The 25,857-nt window shown below is 39.7% G+C and overlaps 1 protein-coding gene across 40 annotated transcripts in view; it reads right to left on the reverse strand.

The window, feature by feature from the left end:
• The window catches only part of TFDP2 (transcription factor Dp-2), a 195,937-nt gene that overhangs the window by 116,967 nt on the left and 53,113 nt on the right, over nt 1–25,857 (reverse strand). For all 40 annotated transcript variants that reach the window (XM_065540054.2, XM_074031208.1, XM_074031204.1 and 37 more), the window contains one exon: nt 22,754–22,820. Coding sequence is in view for 11 of the 40 variants with exons in the window: in XM_005545974.4 (XP_005546031.2) it covers nt 22,754–22,820 (67 nt within the window). In the remaining 29 variants the exon portion in view is untranslated. The remainder of the gene's footprint in view (nt 1–22,753; nt 22,821–25,857) is intronic.

The following is a 25,857-nucleotide window of genomic DNA, read 5'->3' on the forward strand; positions in this document are numbered from 1 at the left end:
ATGACTTGAGGTTTGAAGTATGTTTTCTTTTATTTAATATCAATATTATGTTCTTGCTCCTTATATATCATTGGCCATTTCCATTATTTTTAATCTTCTTTCCATTTAGGAGTTTTAAATATTTTTGTTCGAGAGGCTTATGGGCCAGTGGAAATAAGACCTAAGCTTAGATGTAAGGGATGAACAGGAATTAGCTAGGTGATATGTATAAACATAGCAGGAGTGGCATGAAAGATGGTGTCAAGGAAGCATAAAATTCCAGGCCCAGAGAGGAGCATATAGAAAGGCTAAATGGGACAGAGAAGAGAGAACAGGGAACTAAAAGCAGTTCAATGTGGCAGAAGGATAGGTGGCTGGGATACGAGTAAAGATGAAAACAAGAACCATTATCTTAAAGTAATTTTTTTGGGGGGGGGGGGATGGAGTCCTGCTCTGTCACCCAGGCTGGAGTGTAGTGGCTGGATCTTGGCTTACTGCAAGCTCTGCCTCCTGGGTTCAAGCAATTCTCCTGCCTCAGCCCCCCTAGTACCTGGGATTACAGGTGCACACCACCACGCCCAGCTAATTATTTATATTTTTAGTAGAGATGGGGTTTCACCATGATGGCCAGGCTGGTCTCGAACTCCTGACCTCAACTGAGCCACCTGCATTGGTCTCCCAAAGTGCAGGGAATACAGGCGTGAGCCACTGCACCCGGCCATAAAGGATCATTTAAATTGGAGTTTGGACTTTATCTTGAGGGCAATAAGGAACTATTAAAATGTTTTATAACATGAAAAGATGTGTGCAGATCTGTGTTTGAGAAAAAGTATGCAGCTACATTACAGAGAATGAAACAGAAAATCAGCTGCAGTAATCCAGGAAATGGTTTATAGTAGGTCTGACCTACTACAGCAGCAGAGAAGGCAGAGAAAATGGGTAAGGAAGGCTGAGAGAGTTAGGTGGAATCAACAAGCCTTGTAAGGGATTTGACCACGAGTAGAGAGAAAGAGAAAGGAATTAAAGATAATACCTCTGTTTCCGGCTGGGATAAAGGGCGGCTGGTACTATCAATCAACCAGATCAGGAAAAGGGGGACAGCAGATTTTGGGAGGGTAAAAAAATTACTTTAATTCTGGACAGACTGAGTCTGAGGTGCATTAAAGTTATTCAAATGAAGGTGTCCAACAGGCTGTCAGATATACAAAATCTTAAGACAAATATTTGGGCCACAGGTATAGGGAATCATACATATACAAAACAGATGACAACTAAAGCTATAACAATAGGTGAAATCGCCTGGGGAGAATACACAAGGTGAGAAGAAAACCTAAGACCATGGAATACTAAGCATTTAGAAGACAAAGGAAATCTAATACAGTAGACTGTCAGGGAACAGCCAAAAAGGAAGGTGAAAATATTATAAACAGGAGAAAAAGAAGTAAGCACAGAATGAATGCTTACTATGTGCTAGGCACTGAACTAAGAACTTTATGTGCAGTTGCTCATTGAATCCTAATACATTCTATGAGCAATCTACTATTATAATATGTATCATTACAGATGTGGACATTGTAGTTTAGAAAGATCACCTTGCTCAAGATCACACATTTGGTTGGGTGTAAGAAATGGAATCAAGATTACATTTTAGTCCTCCAGTGCTCTTGTTCTTAACTACTACACTGTACTACCTTCTATGAAAGACTAAGAAAATGTATCACAGACAAAAAGGATAAAACAGTGATTCAAAAAGAAAGGCACCACTCCAGTAGCAATGAGCTCATTTAGCACTGAGATATTGGTTTCTAATAACATTCTCCAGGACAAGGAATCCATACTCTGGAAAAATGACTGATCTGAGGACTGGGCAGGAAATACACAAGATGAGTCTAGGGCATCTTGCAGTGCCAACAAATAAGGAAGTATCAAAAACAAACACAATGATTAGGACTTGTCCAAGAGACACGGAAACCAACAGAAAGAGCTACCAATGGCCGTATCTGGAAATGTGAGCAAGAAAATAAAATATTGGATTATAACCCACAGTATAAACTAAATATCCATGAGTCCATACTAATCTCAATAAATAATTGAATAAATAGAGGAGAAGGGACAAATCTAGAGCACCAAAGAGTCCTAATTGGTGTAAATGCTAATTTAATTTATGTAGAAACTCCCCTCAAGGAGGGAGAGCGTAACTCCCTGCTCCTCAAGTGTGTGCTCCACACAGTGACTTCCTTCCAAAGCCTATGATGCAGAAAAGGAGAGGAGTAAAGACTAACTTTACTGTGGAGAAACCTGACAAAAGCGACATCAGTCAGCTGATCAAGGTTCACATCAACGGTGATAAGTCATGTTGATAGTATGTGCCTTAATATGCTGTGATGAAAATGTCACCCAGGCTGGAGTGCAGAGGCAAAATCATAGCTCCTGTAGCCTCAAACTCCTGGGCTCAAGTGAGCCTCCCGCCTCAGCCTCCTGAGTAGCCCAGGAGTACAGGTATGTGCTACCACGCCCAGTTAATTTTTAAAAATGTTTTTGTAGAGGCAGGGTCTCACCATATTGCCCAGTCTGAGTCTTGTACGCTACCGATAGTAGGGGAAACTGAGTGAAGGGTATAAAGTAACTCTGTACTATCTTTGAAATTATTCTGTAAGCCTATAGCTGTTCTAAAATGAAAAGGTTATTAAGAAAAACAAAAGACATCAACTGTGTTAAATGCTTAAAAACAAACAAACAAACAAACAACCACCCACCCAAAAAAAAAAAAAAAAAAACACACAAAGACTAAGGGCAGTTTCATAGGATGAATGGAAACAAAATCCGGATTATATTGGACAGGAGTCAATGAGAGGTAATGGCACTGAAAGCGTATGCGCTCTTCCAAAAAGTCTGATTATAAGAGGCAGAACAAATCACAGCTGGAAGTAGACATCAAGTTGAAGAAAGTGTTTTTGCTTTTGCCTTGTGAAATCAAGGTATAATTCACTTTCAAACAATTCACCTTTGAAAGTAGGTTTTAGTATATTTACAAAATCATAAAACCATCACCTCTATTTAATTCCAGAACATTATCATCACCACAAATGAAATGGTGAATTAAATAAAGACTAGATAAATGTTCCATTTGAATGTGAATAGGAAAACAACATTAAGATCAATAAAACCAAAGCAATCTAGAGATTCAATGCAATCTCCATTAAAATGCTGTGTCTTTTTTCAGAGAAATAGAAAAGCTGATCCTCAAACTCATATGGAATTGCCAGGAGCCCTAAATAGCAAAACAATCTTGAAAAAGAATAAAGTTGGAAAACTCACATTTCCCAATTTTGAAACTTACCAAAACTACAGTAATAAAAACATTATGGTACAGACATATGGCCAGACATAGGCTGATGGAATAAAATCAAGAAATCAGAAATAGGCCAGGTGCAGTGGTTCACGCCTGTAATCCCAGCACTTTGGGAGTCTGAGGGCGGGTGGATCAACTGAGGTCAGGAGTTTGAGACCAGACTGGCCAACGTGGTAAAACCCTGTCTCTACTAAAAATACAAAAACTAGCCAAGCATGGTGGCACATGCCTGTAATCCCATCTACTCAGGAGGCTGAGGCAGGAGAATCACTTGAACCTAGGAGGTGGAGGGTGAAGTGAGTTGAGATTATACCACTGCACTCCAGCCTGGGCAACAGAGTGAGATTCTATCTCACACACACAAAAAAAGAACTCAGAAATATGCTGGGTGCAGTGGCTCACACCGGCAATCCCAACACTTTGGGAGATCAAGGCGGGAGGATTGCTTGAGGCTGGAAGTGCACGACCAACCTGGGCAACAGAGCAGGAACCCATCTCTAAACACATAAATTAAAAAAATAGGCCAGGTACGGTGGCTCACGCCTGTGATCCCAGCACTTTGGGAGGCGAGGCAGGTGGATCACCTGAGGCCAGAAGTTTGAGACCAGCCTGAGCAACATGGTGAAACCCAGACTCTATTAAAAATACAAAAATTAGCCAGGCATAGTAGCGGGTGCCTGTAATCCCCGCTACTCGGGAGGCTGAGGCATGAGAATCGCTTGAACCTGGGAGGCTGAGGTTGCAGTGAGCCGAGATCGCGCTACTGCGTTCCAGCGTGGGCAAGAGTGAGACTTGGTCTCAAAAAAATAAAATAAAATAAAATAAAATAAAATAAAATAAAAATGAATGAATTAATGAAGTTAAAAAGTCAAAAATAAACCATCACAAATACAATCCACTGATTTTCAACAAGGGTACCAAGACCGTTTAATAAGGAAAGGACAGTCTTTTCAACTAACACTACTGGAAAAACTAGATATATACATGCAAAATAATGTTGGACTCTCACGTTACACCATTAAAAAAATCAACTCATAATGGACCAAAGACCTAAACTGAAGAGCTAAAACTATAAAACTCTTAGAAGGATCTTCATGACATCAGATTTGGCAATGATTTTATGAATACGACAGATACCAAAAGCACAGGCAACAAAAGAAAAAATGAATTAATTGTAATTCATCAAACTTAAGGACTTTTGTGCATCAAAGGATACTATAAAGAAGTGATAATACAACCTACTGAAGAGAAGAAAATATTTGCAAATGATGTATCTGAAAAGAGGTTAATATCCAGAGTATATAAAGAACTCCTCAAACTCAACAACAAAAAAACAAAACAACCTAATTTCTCCCCTCTTTTTTGAGCAATCATGTTTACCTCCATCTCTGCCATCAAATTCTTCCAGTCAATAAGATTTTGTTTCTTCTGCGAAAGTTCAGTATCCTGCATACACTAGTGCCTGTCCTCTGACTAAAACCTATAAAAAATGGTAAACTCACCTGGCTAAACAAGTACAACTCTGTTAGTCCCTCTCTACTGCTTTGAGATAGTTAAAAAAAATATATTGTATCCAGGCCAGGCATGGTGTCTCATGACCGTAATCCCAAAACTTTGGGATGCCAAGGCAGGAGGATCTCTTGAGCCCAGGAGTTCGAGACAAGCCTGGGCAATGTGGCAAAACCCTGTCTCTACAAAAAAAAAAAAAAAAAAATTAGCCGATGTGGTGGTGCATATCTGCAGTCTGTAGTCCCAGCTACTCAGGAGGTTGAAATGAAAGGATTGCTTGAGCTCAGGAGGTCAAACTTGCAGTGAGACGTGATCATGTCACTGCACTCCAGCCTAGGCAACAGAGCCAGAACCTGCCTCCAAAAAAAAAGAAAAAGAAAAAGAAAAAAGGTTTTCCCGGGCGTGGTGGCTCACGCCTGTAATCCCAGCATTTTGGGAGGCCAAGGTGGGCGGATCACCTGAGGTCAGGAGTTTGAGACCAGCCTGATCAACATGGTGAAACACTGTCTCTACTAAAAACACAAAAATTAGTTGGGCATGGTGGTGCACCTGTAATCCCAGCTACTTGGGAGGCTGAAGCAGGAGAATCACTTGAACCCAGGAGACAGAAGTTGCAGTGAGCTGAGATCACGCCACTGTACTCCATCCTGGGCAACAGAGACTCTGTCTCAAAATAAATAAATAAATAAATAAATAAATAAAGTTTTATCTAGAATTTCTAGTTGTTATCTGCAATAGGTTTGGTCCAATAGAAGCTAAATACCCATACCAGAAGCAGAACCAGAAAGTAATTCAGAAAGATAGTTGCTGTGGTACCATTTATCAGAAATAAGATGGAGACGATCTAAGTGTCTGACAGTGGGGGAATGGATATGTAAATTGTAATATAGTCACTTAATTGAATAGCATATGACTATTAAAATATTTTGATACAGCTATAAATAAAATGGAAGAAATGTTTCAAGTTTAAGGCAAGATGAAAAAAATGAAACATAGAAATAATGTGATCATGGTTTCAATCTTGATTCTTAGATTTATTGCAAACCTCATATATATAGATGAGGTTGTGACTAGTAAAACACAAATTCATTTTGAAGTGTTAATGAAGTAATATTAGCTTAACAATATGTTCCTCAATCAACATTCTAAGATTATGACTTAACAAGTAGTTTTGTGTGCAGTTTTTTTCAGTTGTCACAAAATGTTTCTCAAACTTGAAAATATTAGCTGGGGAATGGAGCAAGATGGCCAAATAGAAGCCTCTACCCATGGTCCCTCCATGTACAGGAACACCAAACTTAACAACTATCTACACAAAAAAGCACCTTCGTAAGAACCAAACATAGGGAGCGATCATAATACCTGGTTTTAACTTCATATTGCTGAAAGAGGCACCAAAGAGGGTGGGAAAGAGAGTCTTGAACGACCAACTCTACCCCTCCCCCATTCCCTGGCAGCAGCCATATGGCAGAAAGACAGAATCTATGCCCCTGGGGGAGGGAGAGCTCAGTGACTGTGGGACTCTGCATTGGAACTCAGTGCTGTTAACACTGGGCAGAACTCAGCTGATAGCCACAGAGGAAACATACAGAACAGCTCTGGACAGAAGAAATCGTCCATTCCAGTAGTCAGAACTTGAGTTTTGGCAAGCTTTGCCACCACAGGCAGAGCTCTGGGGTCCTAAACAAACGTCAAAGGCAGTCTAGGCCAAAAGGACTGCAACTCCTCAGCAAGTCCTAGTGCTGTGCTGGGCTCAGAGCCAGTGGACATCGGGGGCACACAAACTAGTGAGACATCAACAGGGGTGGCTAAGGGAGTGCTTGCGCCACCCCTATCCCAACATCAGGCTGCACAGTTCCAACCTCCAAAGACACTGCTTCCTTCTGCTTGAGGAGCGGAGAAGGAAGAGTAAAGAGGACTTTGTATTGCAATTAGGATACCAGCTCAGCCACAGTAGAATAGGGCACCTGGCAGAATCACGAGCCCATTCTAAGCCCCAGCTCCCAGAAGACACTTCTAGACACACCATGGGCCAGAAGGGAACCTACTGCCTTGAAGGGAAGGACCCATTCCTGGCAGGATTCATCACCTGCTGTCTGAAGAGCTCTTGGGCCCTGAATAATCAGTAGTAGCCAGGCAGTATATACTTCCTGGGCCTTGGGTGAGACTCTGAGACATGCTGGCTTCACGTATGACCCAGAACACTCCAAGCTGGGTCATATGAGAAACTCCTTCTGTTTGAGAAAAGCAGAGGGAGAAACAAAGGGGACTTCGTCTCGCAGCTTAGGTACCAGCTAAGCCACCAGTTGAGGTAGAGCACCAAGTGGGTTCTTAGGGTCCCTGACTCCAAGCCTGGGCTCTTCGACAGCATTTCTGGACCTGCTCTGGATGAGAGAGGAGCCCATCAACCTTAAGGGTGAGTCCCAGGCCTGGCAGCATTCACCACAAGCTGACTGAAGAGCCCTTAGGCCTTAAGTAAACCCTAGCAGTAGCCTCTCAGTACTTTCCATGGACCTGTGGTGGTGGCCAGGGGAAAGACTCCTCTGCCTGTGGAAAGGGGAGAGAAGAGTGGAAAGGACTTTGTCTTGTGGTCTGGGTGCCAGCTCAGCCATAGCAGAATAGAGATCCAAGTAGATTTCTAAGGTTTCCGACTCTAGGCCCTGCCTCCCAGATGGCATCTCTCAACCCGCATGGGGCCCAGAAGAACTCGCTGCCCTGAAGGGAAGAACACAAACCTAGCTGGCTTCATCACCTGCTGATTATAGAGCCCCAGGGCCTTGAGCAAGACCCAGTATTGTGCTGGCTTCAGGTCTGAACCAGTGCAGTCCCAGTGGTGGTGGCCACAGGGATACTTATATAACCCCTCCCCCACCTCCAGGCAGCTCAGCACAGACACAGACACTCTGTTTGGGAAAAAGTAAGGAAAGATAATCAGAGTTTCTGCCTGGCAAACCAGAAAATTCTCCTAGTTCTTATCCAAGACTACGAAGATGGCACCTCTACAAGTCTGCAAGAACCACAGCATTACTGGGTTTAAGGTACCTCCTAATGCAGATACAGCTGCCATGACTAAACACTTGAATCACAACACCCAAGTCCCTTAGAATACCTAGAAAGCCTTCCCAAGAAGCACAGGTACAAACAAGCCCAGACACCAAAGACTACAATAAATATATAACTTGTCAATGTTCATACATCAATGAACATCCACAAGCATCAAGACCATCCAGGAAAACAAGACCTCAACAAATCAACTAAGTAAGACACCAGTAACCAATCCCAGAGGGAAAGAGGTATGTGACCTTTCAGACAGAGAATTCAAAATTGCTGTTTTGAGGCAACTCAAAGCAATTCAAGATAACACAGAGAAGGAATTCAGAATTCTATCAGATAAATTTAACAAGGATTGAAACAACTAAAAAGAATCAAACAAAATTTCTAGAGTTGAAAAATGCAACTGACATACTGAAAAACGCATGAGTCTTCTAATGGCAGAATTGATCAAGCAGAAGAAAGAATTAGTGAGCTTGAAGACAGGCTATTTGAAAATACACAGTCCCAGCCTGGCCAACATGGTGAAGCCCTGTCTCTACTAAAAATACAAAAATTAGCTGGGCATGGTGATGGGCACCTGTAATCCCAGCTACTCAGGAGGCTGAGGCAGGATAATGGCTTGAACCCGGGAGGCAGAGGTTTCAGTGAGCCGAGATTGCTTCACTGCACTACAGCCTGTGCGACAGGGCGAGACTCCATCTCAAAAACAAAAAACATACAATCAGAGGAGACAAAAGAAAAAAGAATAAAAACGTATGAAGCACACCTACAAGATCTAGAAAACAGCCTCCAAAAAAGCAAATCTAAAAGTTACTGGCCTTAATAACTTAAGGTGGCGGCAGAGAAAAAGAGAGAGTAAAAAGTTTATTCAAAGAGATAATATCAGCAAAATTCCCAAACCTAGAGAGAGATATTAACATTCAAGTACAAGAAGGTTACAGAACACCAAGCTGACTTAACCCAAAGACTACCTCAAGGCATTTAATAAAATGCCTGAAAGTCAAAGATAAAGAAAGAATCCTAAAAGCCCCAGAGAAAAGAAACAAACAACATACAATGGAGCTCCAAAGCACCAGCAGCAGACTTTTCAGTGGAAACTTTACAGTCCAGGGAGAGAGTGGGTGATATATTTAAAGTGCTGAAGGAAAAAACCTTTTGCCCCAGAACAGTATATCGAGCAAAAACATCCTTCACACATGAAGGAGAAATAAAAACTTTCCCAGACAACAAAAAGCAAAGAGATTTCATCAACACCAGACATGTTCTACAAGAAATTCTAAAGAAAGTCCTTCAATCTAAAAGAAAAGGATGTTAATGAGCCATAAGAAATCATCTGAAGGTACAAAACTCATTTACTTTTTTTTTTTTGAGATGGAGTCTTGCTCTGTCACCCAGGCTGGAGTGCAGTGGCATGATCTCAGCTCACTGCAACCTCCGTCACCCAGGTTCAAGTGATTCTCATGCCTCAACCTCCCAAGTAGCTGGGATTACAGATGGGATTACAGATGCACACCACCATGCCTGGCTAATTCTTGTATTTTTAGTAGAGATGGGGTTTCGCCATGTTGGCCAGGCTGGTCTCGAACTCCTGACCTCAAGTGATCTGCCTGCCTCAGCCTTCCAAAGTGCTGGGAACACAGGCATGAGCCATCACACCTAGCCAGTTGTCATCTGTTTAAAAAATAATGGGTTATATTATTTGCAAGCCTCACAGTAACCTCAAACAACATACAATGGATACACAAAAAATAAAAAGCAAGACATTAAATCATACCACCAAAGAAAAATCACCTTAACTAAAAGGGAGGAAGGAAGGAAGGAAGGAAGGAAGGAAGGAAGGAAGGAAGGAAGGAAGGAAGGAAGGAAGGAAGGAAGGAAGGAAGGAAAGAAGAAAGGAAGAGAACATCACAAAACAACCAGAATACAACAAAATGGCGGGGTAAGCCCATACTTATAAACAATAACATCGAACGAAAATGGACTAAACTCTCCAATCAAAAGACGTAGAGTGGCTGAATGGATAAAAAACAAGATCCAACAACTTGTTGCATACAAGAAACACAATAAAGACACACGCAGATATATAGAGAGATGGAAAAACATATAGACAATGGAAACCAAAAAAAGAGCAGATGTAGCTGTATTTGTATCAGATAAAACAGATTTCAAGACAAAAACTATAAAGAAACAAGGTCATTACATAATGATAAAGGGGTCAAGTGAGCAAGAGGATATAACAATTGTAAACATATATGCACCAACACTGGAGCACCCAGATATATAAAGCGAATATTAGCGCTAAACAGACAAACCCCCAATATAATAATAGCTGGAGACTTCAACACCCCACTTTCAGCAATGAACAGATCTTCCAAACAGAAAATCCACAAGGAAACACTACACTTAATTTTCGCTATAGACCAGTTGGACCTAATAAGATATTTACAAAACATTTCATCCAATGGCTGTACAATACACATTCTTTTCTTCAGCACATGGATCATTCTCAAGAGTAAACCATGTTAGGTAACAAAACAAGTCTTAAAACATTCAAAAAATTTGAAATAGTATGAAACATCTTCTCTGACCACAATGGAATAAAACTAGACATCAATAACAAGAGGAATTCTAGAAACTGTACAAACATATGGAAACTGAACAATATGCTACCAATTGACCAGAGGGTCAAAAAAAAAATTAGAAAGAAATGTAAAATTTACTTGAAACAAATGATAAAAGAAACATAATACACCAAAACCTATGGGATATAGTGAAAGCAGCACTAAGAGGGAAGTTTGTGGTATAAGTGACTACCTCAAAAGAGTTATCAAATAGATAACCTAATGCTGCATCTTAAAGAGCTAGAAAAGCAAGAGCAAATCAAACCTAAAATTTGTAGAAGAAAAGAAAGAATAAGAATCAGAGCAGAAATACACCAAATTGAAACACAGGAAACAATGCAAAAGATCAGTGAAACAAAAAGTTGGTTTTCTGAAAGATAATATTGACAAACCTTTAGTCAGACTAAGAAAAAAAGAGAGAAGACTCAAGCAAATAAAATTGGAGACGAAAAAGGAGACATTAAAACTTATACCACAGACATTCATTAGTGGCTACTAGAAGCAACATGGCTATGATATGCCAATAAATTGGAAAGCCTAGAAGAAATGGATAAATTAACAGACACATACAACCTACCAACACTGAACCATAAAGTAATCCAAAACCTGAACAGACCAATAACAAGTAACAAGATTGAAGCAGTAATAAAAAGGCTTTCAGTAAAGAAAAGCCCAGCACCTAATAGCTTCACTGCTAAATCTTACCAAATATTTAAAGAAGAACTGATATCAATCCTATTCAAACTATTCCAAAAAATACAGCAGGGGTCCCACAACCCTGGGCCACAGACTGGTACTGGTCCATGGCCTGTTAGAAACCAGGCTGCACCACGGGAGGTGAGTGGCAGGCAAGTGAAAGAAGCTTCATTTGTATTTACAGCTGCTCCCCATTGCTTGCATTACCACCTGACCTCCATCTCCGTCAGATTAGCCGCAACATTAGAGTCTCACAGGAGTGCAAACCCTGTTGTGAACTGTGCATGTGAGGGATCCCGGTTGTGTGCTCCTTGTGAGAGTCTAATGCCTGATGATCTGTCACTGACCCCAAGATGGGACTGTCTAATTGCAGGAAAACAAGCTCAGGGATCCCACTGATTCTACATTATGGTGAGCTGTATAATTATTTCATTATATATCACAATGTAATAATATTAGAAATAAGGTGCACAACAAATGTAATACTGAATCATTCTGAAACCATACCACCCTCCACCCCAGTTCATGGAAAAACTGTATTCCATAAAACCAGTCCCTGGGGCCAAAAAGGTTGGGGACCACTGAAATAGATGAGAGAGGAATACTTCCAAATTCATTCTACAAGGCTTGTAAATCACCCAGATACCAAAACCAGACAAAGAAACATCAAAAAAAGAAAACTACAGGCAAATATCCCTGACATACACTGATGCAAAAATCCTCAACAAAATACTACCAAACCATAGTCAACAACACATTAAAAAGATCATTGATCATGACCAAGTGGGATGTATCCCAGAGATGCAAGATGGCTCAATGAATGCAAATCAATCAATGTAATATATCATATCAATGAAATGAAGGACAAAAACAACATAATCATTTCAACTGATGCTGAAAAAGCACTTGATAAAATTCAACATCCCTTCATGATATAATCCCTCAAAAAACTGGGTACAGAAGGAACATACCTGAACATAATAAAAGGCATACATGACAGACCCTCAGCTAGTAAAATACAGGGTAGGGAAAAACTGAAAGCCTTTCCTATAAGATATGGAACACAACAAGGAAGCCTACTTTCAACACTGTTATTCAATATAGTACTGTAAGTTCTAGCTATGCATTCAGACAAGAGATAAAAATAAAGGGCCATTCAAATTGGAAAGGAAGAAGTCAAATTATCCGTGTTTGCAGATAATATATTATATTTGGAAAAATCTAGACTCCACCAAAAAACTATTAGAACTGCTAAGCAAATTCAGTAAAGTTGCAGGACATAAATCAACATACAAAAATCATGGCAACAGTGAAGAACCTGAAAAAGTAATTTAAAGTAATCCCATTTATAGTAGCTACAAATAAAATTAAATACCTAGGAATTAGTCAAAGAAATGAAAGATCTCCACAATAAAAACTATAAAATACTGATGAAAGAAATCAAAGAGGACACAAAAAATGGAAAGATATTCCATATTCATGGATTAGAAGAATCAATATTGTTAAAATGTCCACAGTACCCAAGGCAATCTATAGATTCAATGCAATCCTATCAAAATACCAATGACATTCTTCACAGAAATAGAAAAAACAATCCTAAAATTTATATAGAGCCACAACAGACCCAGAATAGCCAAAGCTATCCTGAGCAAAATGAACAGAACTGTAGGAATTACATTACCTGACTTCAAATTACACTACAGAGCTATAGTAAACAAAATGGCATGGTACTGGCAAAAAAACCAGACACGTAGGCCAATGGAACAGAATAGAGAACCTAGAAACAAATCCATACACCTAGAGTGAACTCATTTTCCACAAAGGTGCCAACAACATACATTGGAGAACAGACAGTTTCTTCAATAAACAGTGCTGGGAAAACTGGATATTCGTATGCAAAGGAATGAAACTAGACCTCTATCTCTCACCACATACAAAAATCAAATCAAAGTGGATTAAATATTTAAATCTAAGACCTCAATTTATGAAACTACTACAAGAAAACCTTGGGGAAAATCTCCAGGGCATTGGTCTGCGCAAGAATTTCTTGAGCAGGACCCCGCAAGCACAGGCAACCAAAGCAAAAATATCAAGTAAAAAGTTCCTGCACAGCAAAGGAAACAATCAACAAAGTGAGAAACAACCCACAGAATGGGAGAAAACATCTGCAAACTACCCATCTGACAAGAGTTTTATAACCAGAATATAAAAGAGTTAATAATTCAATTTAAAAAAGGGCAAAAGATCTGAATAGACATTTCTCAAAAGAAGACATATAAATGGCAAACAGGTATACAAAAAGTGCTCAAAATCACTGATTATCAGAGAAATGCAAATTAAAACTACAATGAGATATCATCTCACCCCAGCTAAAATGGCTTTTAACCAAGAGACAGGGAATAACAAATGTTGGTGAGGATGTGGAGAGAAGGGAACCCTTGTATGCTGTTGGCGGGAATATAAGTTAGTACACCATGGAGAACAGTTTGGAAGTTCCTCAAAACACTAAAAATTGAACTACCACATGATCCAGCAATCCCACTGCTAGGTATATACCCAAAAGAAATGAAATTAGTATATTGAAGAGACGTCTGTATTTCCATGTTTGTTGCAGCACTATTCACAACAGCCAAAATTTAGACACAACCTAAGTGTCCATCAACAGACAAATAGATAAAGAAAATGTGGTACATGTAAACAATGGAGTACTATTCGGCCATTAAAAAAAAAAGAGATCCTGTCATTCACAACATGGAAGGAACTGGAGGTCATTACGTTAAGTGAAATAAGCGAGGCATAGAAAGATAAACTTCATATGTTCTTACTTATTTGTGGGTGCTAAAAACTAAAACAATTGAACACGTGGAGACAGAAAATAAACTATAGTTATCAGAGGCTGGAAAACGTGGTGTGGCAGGGGTGGCAGGGGGAGTGAGGGTGATTAATGAGTACAAAAAAAAAAAAACAAAGAATAAATAATATTTCATATTTGGTTTTTTTTTTTCTTTTTGAGACAGAGTCTCGCTCTGTCACCCAGGCTGGAGTACAGTGGTGTGATCTCAGCTCAATGCAACCTCTACCTCTCAGGTTCAAGCAAGTCTCCCACCTCAGCCTCCCAAGTAGCTGGGATTACACGCATGTGCCACCACACCCGGCTAATTTTTATATTTTTAGTAGAGACAGGGTTTCACCATGTTGGCCAGGCTGGTCTCAGACTCCTGACCTCAAGTGATCCGCCTGCTTCCCAAAGTGCTGGGATGACAGGCATGTGCTACTGCACCCAGCCGGTCAATAATTTAATTATACATTTATAAATAACTAAAAGAGTATAACTGGATTGTTTGTAACCACAAAGGACAAATGCTTGAGGGGATGGATACTCCATGTACCATGATGTGATTATTACACATTTGATAAAGTATGGCTATATCAAAATAACTCAAGTACTCCATAAATATATATGTATACATATCTGTTATGTACCCACAAAAAATTTAACAAATTTTTAATCAAAACTTTAAAATATTAGAAATAAATATGATTATAACCTTATTTTTAAGCTGCACATACAAATAATAAAATATATTGTTTTAGTCTTGTGTATTTGAACTAGATTTTGTATTTTTCTCATTTTTCTTTGTATTTTTTAATGAGCATTTATTACTCTTTTATTAAGGAGGAAAAGTAACAAAAATTTCCCCTGCCAACTGTATATCTGAGGGCAAGGACAGGGGAAGCTGGAAACAGTTAAATCTTAAAAAAGAGCTCTTCAGGGTATGTGCATATAATAACGCCTCTTGTCCTACTTCCCATTAGAAGTATTGCTAATAACCTCAGGGAGCTCCAGGTCCTCCACCCACATTAGCCTCATTTTGTCTAACTGATATATTGGATTCTATGTAAGATTTTACTTGGGAAAAGGGTTCTGCTGGTAAAACAAACAGAAAGGATGGGAAATCTCTACCCATTATCTACTCAGTCAATCGAACTGTGATCCCAGCAATCTACCTTGATTAGTACCTTGCCTCTGACTGAGGTGACCAAACCTCAGTCACCAAATCTACTTTTAAAATATTATTCATGCTTATCATTTCTTTCCCTTCTCTTCTGCCACTATCTTCCGCCCTAGTTCTTTTCCACCTGGATTTGGTGGTAACTTTCGAGAACTTACTGCCTCTCTCTCTTCAGGATCACCTCCACTTCTAGTTTTGTCTACATTCCGCTTCTAGGGTTCTCTTTCTGACGGTATCACTTTATTAAAGACAGGGAAAAAACCAAAGTGTTTTTCCAACTCTTGTACACCATTTAACACAAAACACTTTGCCTCTGGTCACCAAAATATGTGGGATTTCTCCCTACTAGCAAGAAAGAAATTCTGACACCACCAGGAGATCGCATCAGATCCCACTGGTTAAGGGCTCAGGGCCATAATATTGTTCCCTACTTCACATACCAGTTGCAAGCACCAGGTTGTAACCTCTGCTTCTGACCCACCAGCTATAAATTGGGGTTCCCCCAACTCCCTTCTCAGGTTCGATTAATTTGCTAGAGTGGCTCACAGAACTCTAGCAAAAGGGAAACACTTTACTTATGTTTATCAGTTAATTTTTAAAGGATATAACAAAGGACATAGATGAACAAGATGAACAGCCAGATGAAGAAATACATAGGGCAAGGTGTGGAAGGGCTCCAAGCTCAGAAGCTTGTGTCCCCAGAGTTGGGTTGTGCCACCCTACTGACACATGGGTGTCTGCACCAACCTGGAAACTCTCCAAAACTTACAGTTCAGGGATTTTTTTATGGACACTTCATCGCAGAGGTATGATTAATTATTATTATTATTATTATTATTTTTTTTTTTTTTTTTTTTTTTTTGAGACGGAGTCTCGCTCTGTCACCCAGGCTGGAGTGCTGTGGCCGGATCTCAGCTCACTGCAAGCTCCGCCTCCCGGGTTCCCGCCATTCTCCTGCCTCAGCCTCCCGAGTAGCCGGGACTACAGGCGCCCGCCACCTCGCCCGGCTAGTTTTTTTTTGTATTTTTTAGTAGAGACGGGGTTTCACCGTGTTAGCCAGGATGGTCTCGATCTCCTGACCTCGTGATCCGCCCGTCTCGGCCTCCCAAAGTGCTGGGATTACAGGCTTGAGCCACCGCGCCCGGCCTTATGATTAATTATTAACTCAATTTCCAGCCCCTCTCCCATCTCCAATGAATAGGGGGTAGAGCTGAAAGCTTCAAGCTTACAATCATGGCTTTATCTTTCTGGTGACTAGCCCCCATCCCGGAACCTGCCAAGGGTCACCTCATTTGTACAAAAGTCACTCCTAATTACCAGGAAATCCTGAGGGATTTAGGAGCTCTGTATCAGATGCTCCTATCACTCAGGAAATTACAAAGGTCTTAGGAGTTCTGTGTCAGGAACTGGGGTCAAAGACCAAATATTACAACAAAAGATTCTCCTAGTACTCCTATCTACAAGGGTATTAGGAACTCTGTCTCAGGAATCAGAGCAGTGATCAAATGATACGACAAATGATTGTCCTAGCACCCCTATCATTCAGGAAATTACAAGGGTTTTAAGAGTTCTGTGCCAGAGAGTGGGGGCAGAGCCTAATATATGCAGTCATGTGTCAATTGGCAATGGGGATAAGTTCTGAGAAATGCTTTGTTAGGTGATTTCACTGTTGTACAAAAATCATTAAGTATACTTTACACAAACCTAAATGTGTAGCATGTTACTGTACTGAATACTGTAGGCAATTGTAACACATGGTAAGAATCTGTGTACCTAAACATAGCTAAACATAGAAAAGGTACAGTAAAAACACACTATTATCTTATGGGACCACCACTGGATAGCCATCCATTATTGACTGAAACATCATTATGCAGCACATGACTGCATTTCTTATTATTTCACATACTTCTTTTTTTTTTTTTTTTTTTTTTTTTTTTTTTTTTTTTGAGACAGGGCCTCACTCTGTCACCCAGGCTGGAGTTTAGTGGCACGATCTCAATTCACTGCAACCTCCACCTTCCAGGGTCAAGTGATCCTCCTGCCTCAGCCTCCAGAGAAGCTGGGACTGCAGGTACACGCTACCACACCAGCTAATTTGTTTTGTAATTTTTGTAGAGGTGGGGTTTTGCCATGTTGCCCAGGCTGGTCTTGAACTGCTGAGCTTAAGCAATCCACCCACCTTGGCCTCCCAAAGTGTCGGGATTATAGGCATGAGCCACAGCACCCAGCCTATTTCGCATACTTCTTTACTGATTTATTAAGTCGCAGTCTAATTAGCATCATAGATCATGAGTAATAACTTTATTATCTAGGTCTCTACTGTGTAGTCACCTCCTCTGCTACATTGTTACTTCCTCAGTGCATTCTTCTCTGACCCACCCCATCTAAAGCTGAATCTCCTTGCTATTTTATCCTCAGTCCTATACCCTGATATATAGATTTTTTTCACAAAACCAGTCTTTTATGTGTATATGTTTGTAATCTATCTTCCTCACCAGAATGTAAGCTCCATGAGGGAAGGGACTTTGTTCTATTTCTTGTTTATTCTTAGCACCCAGAAAAATGCCTGGCGCATAGTAAGTAAGTACTATTCAGTAAATATTTGCTGAATCAATGAAAGAACGTGGCCTCCCTCTCAGTTCTCATTTCTTGCCACAAAACCATCTTTCTTTATATGTGTCTCACATCTACAGTGTTTTCCCTTCTGCAGTACTGGCTGGATATATCCCAACCCTGGAGCAGTCTAGCTATGTTTCTGTTTTTTCTTTTTTTTGAGACAGAGTTTCACTCTATCCCCCAGGCTGGAGTGCAGTGGCATGATCTTGACTCACTGCAACCTCCACCTCCCGGGTTCAGGCGATTCTTGTGTCTCTGCCACCCGAGTAGCTGCGATTACAGGTGTGCGCCACCGCACCTGGCTAATTTCTATATTTTTAGTAGAGACAGGGTTTCACCATGTTGGCTAGGCTGGGGGCTCAAACTCCTGGGCTCAAGAGATCCGCACGTCTTGGCTTCCCAAAGTGCTGGAATTATAGGTGTGAGCCACTGCACCAAGTCTTTTTTTTTTTTTCTTTTTGAGACAGAGTCATGCTCTGTCACCCAGGCTGGAACGCAGTTGTGCAATCATAGCTCACTACAGCCTCAAATTCCTGGACTCAGGAAATCCTTCCACCTCAGCTTCCCAGGGTGCTTGGATCACAGGCAAGAGCTACTGTGCCCAGACCAGCTATCTTTCTTATTAGTGTTGCTGGACAAAAGTAGTCAACTTCTTGGATTTAATATCTTTTTTCTTTTTTTTCTGACGGAGTCTTGCTCTGTCACCTAGGCTGGAGTGCAATGACACAATCTTGGCTCACTTCAACCTCTGCCTCCCGGGTTCAAGCGATTTTCCTGCCTCAGCCTCCCAAGCAGCTGGGATTACAGGTGCTCGCCACCATGCCTGGCTAATTTTTGTATTTTTAAGTAGAGACAGGGTTTCACCATGTTGGTCAGGCTGGTCTCAAACTCCTGACCTCAGGTGATCCACCTGCCTAAGCCTCCCAAAATGCTGGGATTACAGGCTTGAGTCACTGGGCCCAGCGGGATTTAATATCTTTAACCTCAACTGAGTTCAGTGCTGCTCTAACATTCTACAATTTCTTTTTCAATGCTTTTGCATTTGTGCTTTCGCCCTCTCTCCTCAGTAGAAAAATAAAAACCTACTCAGGAGGCTGAGGCAGGAGAATGGCGTGATCCCAGGAGGCGGAGCTTGCAGTGAGCCGAGATCGCACCACTGCACTCCAGCCAGGGGGACAGAGTGAGACTCTGTCTCAAAAAAATAAAATAAAATAAAATAAAAACCATAAAGAACCCAGTGGAAATTCTAGAACGGAAAAATGCAATGTCTGAAAAAAAAATCATTGACTAGGATTAATAGAATAGTGATAACTGAAGAAAAAATAAGCTAACTTGATAGATTAATGAAAATTGTCACATGTGAAGAACACAGAGGAAAAGTGGCAGGAAAAAAAAAAAACGAACCTAACTTCAGGATCTAACTTCAGGATGTTGCAGGTAAGCCATTTGGGATTTTATTTTAATTGAAATAAGAAGTTGCTTAAAAGGGTTTAATTAGGCAGGGGAGTGGCCCAGTAACTGCACTTCTGAGTACTTACCTTAATAAATAAAAAGAAACAAAAACTTAGCTGATTAAAGATTCATTATGATGTCCAACATCATAGGTTTATATCATATATAGAAATATATATGCATCATGTATAACCAACAAAAAAGACAAATACCCAACAATAAGGAAACAAACAAATGTTTAATAAATAATTACTCATAAACACACTGAAACAGTATGAAGCTCTAAGAAAGGTATTTATAAATGTCAAAACATGGAAAGTGTGTTTTTAAGATTCAGTCAAAAAAGGAAAATAGACTACTATAATATATACCAGTTTTATAACTTTAAAACATAATTATAGAAATAATTATGAAAAATTACAAAAAAGAAAAGGTTGTATTAGAAAGGCAGGATTTTTTTCTATTTTTCAAAAGTTTATATAATACCATTGCTACATCACCATTTCAATTAAGCAAAATACTTTTCTACATCTCACTTCCAATACAACTCTCATCTTGGGCCTGTAATAAATATTAACTGAATTTTACCAATTAAAAAATATTTAAAAGAAGTCTCTTCCAAATCTTGTTGGTTCACTTAATGTGAAGTTCCTTCTGCTGTTACTAGCTAACAGCTCAAAGAAGAGCAACAGTTTTCTTTTAAAACATATAATTATTTCAGCCAGGTGCAGTGACACATGCCTGCAGTCTCAGCTACTCCAGAGGCTTGAACTCCAGGAGTTCAAGACCACCCTGGGCATAGCAAAACCCTGTCTCAAAAACAAACACACGCATGTAGCTATTTCAAAACCTGACCTCTGTAGTCCACTCTTAAATGATTCTCTGTCTTCCCCTCCATTTGTTCTATAAAGTTAAACAAACTGAGAAGGTTTTACTCTGTAATTAAACTTTACTGGTATTAACATCTGTCCAGGGCTAACATTTATAACTAGTACTTATCCTTCAGATGCCTATTCTACCATCAAAGACAACCTTTCTCACCTAAACTCCCATTCTCTTTCTTTGTCTTCTGTCTTTTGAAAGCATTTTTCTTTTTTGAGACGGACTATCGTTCTGTCGCCCATGCTGGAGTGCAATGGCGTGATCTCAGCTCACTGCAGCCTCCGCCTCCCAGGTTCAAGTGATTCTCTTGCCTCAGCCTCCCCAGTAGCTGGGATTACAGGCACCTGCCACCACACCTGGCTAATATTTGTACTTGTAGTAGAGATGGGGTTTCACTATGTTGCTCAGGATGGTCTCAAACTCCTTACCTCAGGTGATCCGCCCACCTTGGCCTCCCAAAGTGCTGGGATTACAGGTGTGAGCCAGCATGCCCAGCCGAAAGCATTTTTCTATGTCACTTTTCCCCTTTATGACTTGCTACACTCTCTTTTATTTTCAAGGTTGCTGCATCATTCCATTATCCTCATTATCGCAGTACTCAATATCATAGTCTTCCATGTCTACCAAGCTTGTGATTCCCACTTCCTTCCCCTGACCTGATTACTACATTTTATTAGAGCAGAGATTCCCAATTATGTGTTGTGAATAAGCTATGGGTATAGATGAAACCCTGTCTCTACCAAAAATACAAAAGGTAGCCGGTCGTGGTGGCACGTGCCTGTAATCCCATCTACTCGGGAGGCTAAGGGAGGAGAATCACTTGAACCTGGGAGGTGGAGGTTGTAGTGAGCCAAGATCGTGCCACTGCACTCCAGCCTGGGCAATAGAGTGAGACTCTGCCACCAAAAAAAAAAAAAAAGAAAAATTAAGCTAGACATTTTTATATTGGAATATAGATTTCTCTAGCCTGCTCTCTAGAACAGCGGTCTCCAACTTTTTTGGTACCAGGGACCAGTTTTGTGGAAGACAATTTTTCCATGGATGGGGGTGGGGAGAGATGGATAGTTCCAGGATGAAACTGTTCCACCTCAGATAATCAGGCATTAAATTCTCTTAAGGACTGCACAATCTAGATCCCTCCCACATACAGTTCACAATAGGGTTCGCCTTCCTATGAGAATCTCCCAAAGTGCTGGGATTATAGGTGTGAGCCACTGCACCAAGCCAGTGGGCCAGACTTCTGATATAAGCATTCTTCCAGTAAGACATATATTAGTCAAAGAAATACACATACACACATATATAAAATATAAAAAACATATATATATGTATTTTCTCTACTGTACTTCCTTGCTCACTTGCTGGCCGCTCACCTCCTGCTATGCAGCCTGATTCCTATCAGGCCGTGAACCCACAGCCCGGGAATTGGGGACCCTGCTCTAGAGTACATCTCCCACCTTAGACATAAACCCTTTAAGGAAGCTGATGTTTCCCTCATAGCTATTTGTATTGTAATAGATCTTTTTCCTACAGTTTATAATGAAAAGTTTCAAATATACACAAAAGAAAAGAGAAAGGGGAAAGGAATAATGAAACTCCACAGAGATTACCTAGCTTAAACAAAGAATCAACCTAAGACAATATTGTTTTATCATAATACCACCCACTTTACCCTCCTTCCCCTAGTGGATTATTTTGAAGCCAATTCCAGACATCATATCATTTCAACCGTAAACATTTCAGCATGTATCTCTATATTAACCACAAGACACTGTTCAAGGAGACATACTGAAAGATACTTTTAGTTCCTGTACAAGTTCTTGTACTGGTGGGTCAGAATTTTTTTTTTTTTTTTTTTTTTTTTTGAGACAGGGTCTCATTCTGTCACCCAGGCTGGAGTACAGTGGCATGATTATGGCTTACTGTAGCCTCAACCTTCCAGGCTTAAGCAATCCTCCTACACTGGCCTCCTGAGTAGCTGGGACCACAGGTACACACCACCATGCCCGGCTAAGTTTTTGTAAAGACAGGGTCTCACTATATTACCCAGGCTGGTCTCAAACTACTGGGCTCAAGTGATCCTTCTGCCTTGGCCTCCCAAAGTGCTGGGATTATAGGTGTGAGCCACTGCACCAAGCCAGTGGGTCAGATTTCTGATATAAGCATTCTTCCAGTAAGACATATATTAGTCAAAGAAATATATACATACACACATATATACAATGTAAAAACCATATATATACGTATTTTCTCTACTGTACTTCCTTACAACTTAAACCACTTTAAAGTAGGACTCTCAAACAAGAAAATCAAGAAAAAAGTAGTCTGAATAGTTTCAATCGTAATAAGATCATTGATAAAGGACCTTAGAGATCTCTTAGGAAAGAGAAAAATCACATACAAAAACCCTCTGTCAGAGGTAAATGACTTTCATACAACACAAGTTATTTGGCATGGAACAACATGCTAATATCATAAAATTATTATATATAAAGTAATTCATGCAGATGCATATTTTTAAAACAAATGCAATAAAACTAACTTAATGCATAAAATTTTTATTCAATAATCCTTACCTTTTGTTGGACTGAGATTCTGATCTATAAATCCTCTTACTTCTGCATTTGTGGAAGTCAAACCAACCTGAATAATAGTTTAAAAAGTTAAAAATAGAATATTAAGTAGTATGTGTTCACTTAACAAGCTATTTTATATCTTCCACCAGACGTCCATATCAAATATATATAGTGATGTAAAATGAATTAATTATATTAACCATAGGAGTATTATTTTAAAATGAAATGTTGACATATTATTTAAAAGGGGAAAAATATTGTCTGTAGTCCCAACTATTTGGGAGGCTGAAGTGGGAGGATCGCTTGAGCCTGGGAGGCAGAGGCATTGCAGTGAGCTGAGATCATGCCACTGCACTCCAGCCTGGACGACACAGTGAGACCCTGTCTCAAAAAAAAAAAAAAAGGTGAGGGGAATATGAATTGTCCAGCTTAAGATAAAAATTAATGAAATACTATTATTTATGAGCAGAACTGAGATGTTATAGAGCTTACTAACAGTTCTTTGAAAGCAAGTAAGTAACGTGGCAGCCGTGAAGTTGCCAATAAATATTTCAAAATTCTATCCTCGCTGTTGCCCTTAATTTGTACTATTCTTAATCACTATCTAAAATGCTTTCAATACTATGTCATGTGAGGAATCAAATAAAGACCATTAATACCACAATGCAGAAGTAAAATACATTGGACTCAAGTCCAACTTCTTGGATTCATATTCTGGACCATCAAGCCTACTAAGGGTTTGGCCTTGGTCCAGTCATGCAATTTCCTCATCTGTAAATTGGAGGGTGATACCAGTACTTACCAATTCAGGTGGTTATAAAGACTAAATGAGATAATTCATGTAAAGCATACAGCACAGTATTTGGCACATACTGCTCAATCCATGTCAGCATACGTTACTGTCAGTATTATACTTGAGGGACTACCCACAGCAAGTATTTATGAATTCACTTTTAGATAATTTATTTTGTTTAAGGTAATATCTACTGCACTACTTTGGCATCACAGAGCTGAATACAGTAGTATCATCAAACAGAATATTAGAAATATATTACAAAGCCTGGAGGAAAAAAAATCCCTCAATTTTTGAAAACTTGGCAGAATGCAAACATCCAATAATTGGCCCCATTATTACTATTAAATAATTTTTGTAAGCACTGAACATTTGTAATCTTGAAACATTACAATTTTGTTACATTACACTAACTTGTAACATCACAAGTTTGTGGTATGATACCTCAAACTATACTTTTTTTTTTTTTTTTTTTGAGACGGAGTTCCACTCTTGTGGCCCAGGCTAGAGTGCAATGGCACCATCTTGGCTCACTGCAACCTCCACCTCCTGGGTTCAAGTGATTCTCCTGCCTCAGCCTCCCAGGTAGCTAGGATTACAGGCACCTGCCACCACGCCCAGCTAATTTTTGTATTTTTAGTAGAGATGGGGTTTCACCACGTTGGCAAGGCTGGTCTTGAACTCCTGACCTCAAGTAATCCGCCGGCCTTGGCTTCCCAAAGTGCTGGGATTACAGGCATGAGTCACTGCACCCGGCCTTCAAACTATACTTTCAAGGTACTACCACATGGAAAGGATTTTTTGACCCCTTTACTGAGATATCATTGATATATAAAAATGGCATATATTTAAGGTATACAACTTGATGTTTTGATATATGTATACATTGTAAAATGATCACCACAGTCAAGCTGACATATCCATTACCTCTATATAGCTATTATTGTGTATATGTGTGTTGAGAAGATTCAATTTAAGATTTATCCTTTTAGCAAATTACAAGTGCACAATACAGAACTATTAATTATCATCATTGTGCAGTACATCAGATCTCCAGCAATCTGAAAAGATTCTAAAACACACAAAGCTTTATAACTTTATTAACTATCTACTTATTGTTTTAAACATTGATTGCTTATATTTTTCTTCTTCTTCTTTTTTTTTTTCAGATGGAGTTTTGTTTTTGTTTCTCAGGCTGGAGTGCAATGGCACAATCTCGGCTCACTGTAACCTCTGCGTCCTGGGTTCAAGCAATTCTCCTACCTCAACCTCCCAAGTAGCTGGGATTACTGGTGTGCACCACCATGTCCAGCTAATTATGTATTTTTAGTAGAGATGGGGTTTCACCGTGTTGGTCAGGCTGGTCTCAAACTCCTGTCCTCAAGTGATCCACCCATCTCGGCCTCCCAAAGTGCTGGGATTACAGGCATGAGCCACTGCGCCTGGCCGTATCTATATTTTTCACAAGCAATTATTTGATTGTTTATCATATCACAATGTAAGAGCTAATTATTTCATTATTTGATAATTCAAGTGCTCTACTAATAGCTGTTTCTGTGTGTCAAGAAGTATGTTAGCAGGACTATTTCCACATATTTTTCACATCCTAACAAGTGATTTTGATGCAAATCTATCTCTAGAATCTATCATCATCAAATTTTTATGACAGTAGCTGAGACTAAGTCATCTAGAAAATGGCCCCTTAATTCTATGGAGTTAATAGTGCAGATAGTTAATTTTGTCTAGCTTCTTACCAGTTTTCAGTTAGAAATAAAGATAACACTTTGCAACAAAATTTGCAACAAATAACTGTATGTTATGGCTCTTCAGAGTTGCTCACAAATAATGTCAAATATCCAATTTGTTGAAGAGTTTACTGTGCCATTACTAATAACTCCCCTCCTTTTTAAACTCTTCTGCTATAGAAAGATGACAGAGGCAAAACTTGTTGGTGTTCTACTTTAAAAAGAAAGCAAAGAAGGCAAAGACAGCCTTTCATATATTGCATGCTTGATACAATATAACCATTTTAAGACATGTATTATAATAACTTCAAAAGGATCAGTTCACACTTTTTTGTTATACAACAATAATGGCAAAAACCTCAACTAAAACCACATATTCATAATAGAGAGTTCAGTTACTGGGTTACCGTTATGCTTAAACACCTGCTCTCAATATCCAACTTTTGCAGAGTAAAACAGCCAACGAATGTGGAAACTTTTTAAGCAGCTGTTCACCTGCATCTTAATAACCAACAAATTGTACTCCAAAATGATAAAAGTCAGCTGTGAGTCAATGCTGCATGCTA

Source organism: Macaca fascicularis, chromosome 2 (genome assembly GCF_037993035.2).
Source record: "Macaca fascicularis isolate 582-1 chromosome 2, T2T-MFA8v1.1".
Taxonomy (NCBI): domain Eukaryota; kingdom Metazoa; phylum Chordata; class Mammalia; order Primates; family Cercopithecidae; genus Macaca; species Macaca fascicularis.